Below are 6,584 nucleotides of genomic sequence, written 5' to 3'. Positions count from 1 at the left end.
GAGAATATGATGAGTTTTTAAAAGATTTTTATATATTTAAAAAGGTATATGAAGATTAGAGTTTAAAACATTAAATATAGTTAAATTTATAAAAGCTGAGTTATTTCCCGAAATTAGTCATTCATCATCTTAGACTTGATAGGCTATTAAGTTCAAATATTTTGGAACTGATATATATATGCAAGATTCATGTTACCTTAGTGTTAGGTTTGACATGCCACCAAATTTAATCATGTTTAGATCTAGTTGTCATTCGACAAGTTCTCACTTAAAATATTTAATTTTTTAGATATACCTAAAAAAAAATCATAACAGTTTTCTAAGACTATTCGATATACCTAAAAAAAAATCATAACAGTTTCTTAAGACTATTAAGAATAGATATATAAATTCTCATCACCTTATTTAAGTTTGAAGTGTAAGAATTTCACTTAAAATAATATTTTAAAGAATAATATAATATTATTCTATATATATATATATATATATACAGTAAATATTCTTGCATTACTAGGTAGAGGAAAAACCTGGGAATGTGTCTAAATAGATGAACAAAACACTGAAACGAGATTAAAACAACTAGATGAAGATTATAATTTTACAGTCAAGCTGATGTGGCCTGGATGCTGATAAGTATACAATTGCTATAATTACCAATTGAAAAAAAAAAAAGTTGGGTTAAAGTGCATATTGGTCTCTCTATCTCACAATTGCTTGTGCCATCAGCAGAATGCAAGGAGGCACCAGTTCAATAGGTTTTACTGTCAGGATGATCACCAGCATGTCATATGCTAGCTTTTTTTGTAGTAGTTTGCTAAATGTTTCTATATATATATAAAAGTGAGTTCTTATCTTAGGAAGGTGAGTTCTAATATCGAGGCTAGCTAGCACTAGTTATCAAATGACTTTCTGAAATAAATAAACAGTATAGTTCGTCAAATGATTGTCGGAGTTCTTAAGGATTTATGATTTAACGTTTGAGTTCTAGATCTAATTCTTGGATTATTTCCAAGGCGATACATGGCCATCCGTTACCTCCTCCTCCTCCTCCTCCTCTTGACATTCTCATGAGCTTGTAAACAATAATTGTAAGAAATAGACTAATCGTTTTTTCTAAGTATAATTGTCTGAAATTCATATACTGAAGAGGGAATCTAATTTGTTCACGGCAGAAACATAAGGACATATTGCTTTTGAAACGCTGGATTTGATGATAAGAAAAGGACTCGATTACAAGATTTTGGATTTGATGGATGATTCTTTTAATAAAGTAAACACGTCTATATTTGACTAATCTCATTGGTATCTTAAATTTTATTTTTTATTTAGATGTGATGATATATATATATATATATATATTTTTTTAGAACCATTTGAGAGAACACCTTTAAAATTATGATTTTTAATAATTTTTATAAATTTTAAAAAACAATTACCGCTGCATTCTTTAACACCCTTTATATATATATATATATATATATTCCTTGTCAAGTACTTTTATCTTTCTAATTATAAATTGGATAAGATGCAAAGCATTTAAATAAAAAATAAATGGCATAGTTTAAGAGATACGGTCTCCAATGATTACAATTAACTACCCAAATAATATCATTTATTATCATTTGGAAGGACCTTCATGGACGTTGCAGCGGGCAGAATGTGAAGCACGAAACCATCTAAAAGAATAGTTTATTTTGTTTCTTTCCTCTTAGTGGATGGCAATTTTGATTAAAGTGGCATTGCCCAATAAAGGGCACTATCCTCGTCTTTATGTAGGCATTTGAGCAGAGCCATTGATGAGTTTTGTTCCTATGGACGTTGGAGTCTTCTTCTGTGTCCACGACTAGACATCTCCGTGGAGCCATCTTTTATACATATGTGCTTTGATTGGAGACAGTGCTTGCTCACCCTCTTCCCACTATCTCCACCTCCCGGTTTTTATCTTTGATAAGACAGACCGGTTTGTTTTTATGTTTAAGATATACTTTCTTAAAAAACATTATTTTAAAAAAATAAAAAAATATTTTAATATATTTTAAAATAATAAACATTTTAAAAACATTGTGAAATTTGATTTGCACAATCTAACATAAAGGAGGATGGAAGAGGAAATGTTGGCCATTTTAGGTGACTAAATTCTTTAGAACAAATAGAAAACATTTAATTATTAGTTGCGTGCGGGTAACACATGTTGTTGCTGCCTCCTCTCAAAATGCACTCGTTCTTTCAAGTTATCAATTAGTTTTTTCAACCCTACTTTACTTGGTAGTTAGTGCCCATACAGATAGATACACGTAGCTAAGTTTACATGTTCTATCTTAAAATATTTTCAAGAACAATTTATTAAAATAATATTTTTTTATTTTTAAAAATATAAAAAAAAGTATTTACTCATTTACACCAACCCTATCATTCTCCTTCCCATCAAGCATCTTCAAAGAGGCAATAAGGATATGGACACACTTAACACGCTCGGCAGAGGTAGACTGGCGTTGAATGAGGAAAAGAAAAGTTAGGGATTTGGATACATCATAAGCAAATTGAAAATAATTAGGGATTTGACTATTTAAAAAAAAAAAGTAATTCAAATTGAAAATAATTAGGGATTTGACGGTTTTTTTTATTAAAAAAAAAAGTAATCAACTCAGGAATGGTTTTTAATTAAATCCAACAAAATCCATGAAAATTTAAGAAATTTATTAAATAATTTGGTACACTCATTCACCAACTTAAAGAAGAAATATCTCAATCTATTATTCCCCTAATTATATAAAAGAGCAAAATTCATCATAACAAGTTAACAACTAGCAATAAACCCCATTTTCACGAATAATTAATCTGATTTGAAGTTGTTTAAATAAATCAATAAAATAACAAAGCCCAACATAGTGCAACGATTTGGACCCAGCAAAAACAAATGGCCCATAAACATAAATAACAATTGGGTATGAAGCCCAAAAATAGAATAAAGTTGCAAAAACAACATCGTTGTAAGTGATCTTTGATGTTCACTTGTGCGAATTTTAGCTTCCTCTATTAAAAAACACCCCACAGATCTCACTGAAAAAAAGCAAGGCAAAGCAAGACCCGCACTGCAACAGGGCAAAGCAAAAACAAGAGAAAACTGAAGAGTAGCCATGGCTCGATACGATCGTGCAATCACAGTGTTTTCACCGGATGGACATTTATTTCAAGTGGAATACGCTCTTGAAGCTGTCCGTAAAGGAAATGCGGCGGTTGGTGTTCGTGGTACTGATATTGTCGTTCTTGGTGTTGAAAAGAAATCCACAGCTAAACTTCAAGATTCTAGGTAATTTTACTCTTTATTTATTTTAAAATTCTGGGTTCTTCTTGATTTTGTTTGTATTTTACGTTCGTGGTGAAAAGGCGAGATTTTTTATTTTTTGGGGGGGAAATTGAGGTTTAGGGTTAGTAATTGATTTCTGGTTTAATCGTGATTGTTGAATGTGACTGGATTTTAATTGGCGTTGCTTACTTGTATCTACTGTGATTTGGCATGGTTTTGTGGTGTTTGAACTGATAATGACCTGATTAGTTCATATGTGTATTGAATGAGGATTGTCAAAAGAAGTTATTTTGCTTCTCCGTTGATGAATTTGAATTTGGTATTATAATTTTTTTGAAATAAATGTCGATTTTTAGTTAATTAACATGAGTAAGTCTTTTCACTTAAAATCTTTTATTTTCTGTAGCAGCGCTGTGGAATATGGTCTGATTTTGAATAGTCCTGTTGTATTTTGGTTTATATTGGTGTGTAGAGCTTATTTATGATGTGAAGATTGTTGTTCTTGCTGTTGTTGATTAGGGGTCTGTGTGATTTTGGACTGATTTGTAATGTCTTTGTAATGATATCTAGTGTCTTGTTTTGTGTTCAATCTGATTATTTGTAATCTTTTTAAGTGTCTTGTCTTTGTAATCTTTTTGCTGGTTATGTTTGCAGATCAGTGAAGAAGATTGTATCTTTGGATGATCATGTAGCACTAGTATGTGCTGGATTGAAGGCTGATGCGCGTGTCTTGATTAACAAGGCACGGATCGAGTGTCAAAGCTATAGACTCACTGTTGAGGATCCTGTAACTGTTGAATATATAACACGTTACATTGCTGGTTTGCAACAGAAGTATACACAGAGTGGTGGGGGGAGGCCCTTTGGTCTTTTTCCCTTGATTGTTGGTTTTGACCCGCACTTGGGTGTCCCAGCTCTTTACCAAACAGATCCCTCAGGAGCATTTTCAGCATGGAAAGCCAATGCTACCGGGAGAAACTCGAACTCAATGCGGGAGTTTTTGGAGAAAAACTATAAGGAAACTTCTGGGCAAGAAACTGTGAAGTTAGCAATCCGTGCTTTACTTGAAGTAAGTTACTTACTTTTATCTAGGTTTGCATTTTAATGCATATGTTACAAATTGCCTGAGCATGCATAGTCTTCCTTGGCATTGAACTTGTGTTTTGAAGCTGCATTAACTGGTGCTTGGGGAGTAGTTCTTTTCAGAGCATATTATAGCTGGCATTAATGTTTAATAATGATTTGATTCAACTGTAAGTTATTTACTTTTGCCACTTCATAAGATTGCTATCATGCTGGTTGAATTGGTCCTAACATCATTGCAAATATAGTTGGTGTATAACCAAGTCTAGTAGAAAGGATTGCTAACAAGCCTTTTCTATACAGCCAACAGGTGTGCAGCTTATAATATTGTGGTTTTGGTTCAACCTCTATGCGTGAATTGCTGTTCTTACATGTTTGACACTAACATGTATGCTTGTTTAATGAAATATATGCATTGTAAGCCATTGCATTTACCTCTTGCCCCTTTGTCAATTTTGTTTTGAGAGCTTAAAAGTCTATGCTGCTGAAGGCTCTCCTTTATCTACCTCACAGTGAAATGCAATTTGTTTTTTCTGTAAACTTGTTTGTATTTATTTTGCTAACTTCTTGATCTCTTGAGTAGCCATGCATGTATGGATTGTATGTGTTCCTTCCATTACACATACAATATCTTTGGGTATTTGGAACTGATGCTAACATGAATAATGACCATATAAGGACATTCAATATTTGGTATTCTCCAGATTGCTGTAATTCATTCACAAATCTAAGTTATCTCAATGCTTTGCTGTCAAGGTACTGGTCTAACCAACTAATACAGGTGCCCTTCGATGTTTCTTTGCCTGAAATGTAACCTGTTTTGCATATGATTATGCATCGCTTCAATTGATTGGCCTTCATTGATATCCAACATGGAAAAGAAAAGGTAAAAAGAACAAACAAGGGTCATGAAACTGAGAAACCTGTCAATCTCCTTTAGCTGAAAGCCTTTGTCATCAATGGATAAGCTATCTTGGTGTGTTCCTTCTCTTGTTGTTAACAATTTCTTAGCTCAAACATCAGTAGTTGAAACACTACTCAATGTGCCTCTATGTGGAAATTAAACGGAGTATGCTAGCAACTTAAAACTGTGTCATTCCACATGTAACTTCTGTTAATTTTTCATTTTTTAAGTTTGCCTGCAATTTTTCAGCAGTCACTGAGAAATCATTATTCTTGCCTGTTTCTTACCTATATTTACTTTTGTTATGCGTTCCTCCTTGGAATCAGGTTGTTGAGAGTGGGGGGAAGAACATAGAAATTGCTGTGATGACAAAAGACCAAGGGCTGCGGCAGCTTGAAGAAGCTGAGATCGATGCAATTGTTGCTGAGATTGAAGCGGAGAAAGCAGCAGCAGAAGCTGCAAAAAAAGGTCCACCAAAAGATTCATAGTCGTGCTGTAGTTCCCATACATCACCTCGTACTGTCCATGTGATTTAGTTTCGTCATTGCTATATCACATTTTGTTATTTTCTTTTGTCGAACGGCACCTGATTTCAAGAATCTTCCTTTTGCGTTTCTTCTCTTATAGCCTTCTCTCTTTTGACATGGTGCTTTCTGCTTGATAGTAATATCGAACATGCTATTTTCAAAGGGCTGCTGAATTTGGTAATTGATATTTATCCTAACTTTTATTTGGGTTCCCAGACTGTTAATTGCTCTTCAATTGAGTTACCTGTCCATAGTTTAGGGACTCTTATCAGCTATTAATAATCGAGAAAACCAGACCTTTTCCATTAACAGCCTTAAACCAAGGAAAGCAAAGAAAGAGGGAAATTAATCTTCCTTTTCAAGAAACTGAGGAAAATTAAGTTTCAATTTATTGAACCTTGTACATAACTCTAATCATATCCAATGAAGTTTCGATTTTTCCTTGTTTTGTTTTAACTGGTTTGTCTGTGACTGTGTTTGTTGTTGCTGCAAGGAACTGCAAATTTCCAAGATCCTCTCGTCGTTTCAGACTCACAATCCATTATTATTATTATTATTTAATCCTGGTTTGTATGCTAGTAATAAAAATTCTCTGTTGCTTTCACAAAGATTATGGCTATTATAACTTCACTCTCTTTTTTTCCCAGAATATTCCATGCCCAGAATCACTTGACCTCCAGTATTGTAAATCGTGGACCACGGTCCAAGCATTGATTTTATCAGGGAATTTCTTGAACTAAGGGTTGAAAAAGGAACCTAAAAC

At 33.3% G+C, this 6,584-nt stretch overlaps 1 protein-coding gene across 1 annotated transcript; it reads left to right on the top strand.

Moving 5' to 3' along the window:
* The first annotated feature begins 3,026 nt into the window (after nt 1-3,026).
* On the top strand, nt 3,027-5,983 carry LOC105140970 (proteasome subunit alpha type-7-like). The gene is made up of 3 exons (XM_011048022.1): nt 3,027-3,310; nt 3,962-4,376; nt 5,621-5,983. Exons 1-3 carry the CDS (start codon nt 3,138-3,140, stop codon nt 5,780-5,782), a joined length of 750 nt encoding a protein of 249 aa, XP_011046324.1. The 5' UTR covers nt 3,027-3,137; the 3' UTR covers nt 5,783-5,983.
* Nucleotides 5,984-6,584: the final 601 nt, after the last annotated feature.

Source organism: Populus euphratica, unplaced genomic scaffold (assembly GCF_000495115.2).
Source record: "Populus euphratica unplaced genomic scaffold, PopEup_1.0 scaffold3.1, whole genome shotgun sequence".
NCBI classification, from domain to species: Eukaryota; Viridiplantae; Streptophyta; class Magnoliopsida; order Malpighiales; family Salicaceae; genus Populus; species Populus euphratica.
The sequence above is the reverse complement of the archived record's forward strand: the minus strand, read 5'-3'. Positions and strand labels throughout refer to the sequence as shown.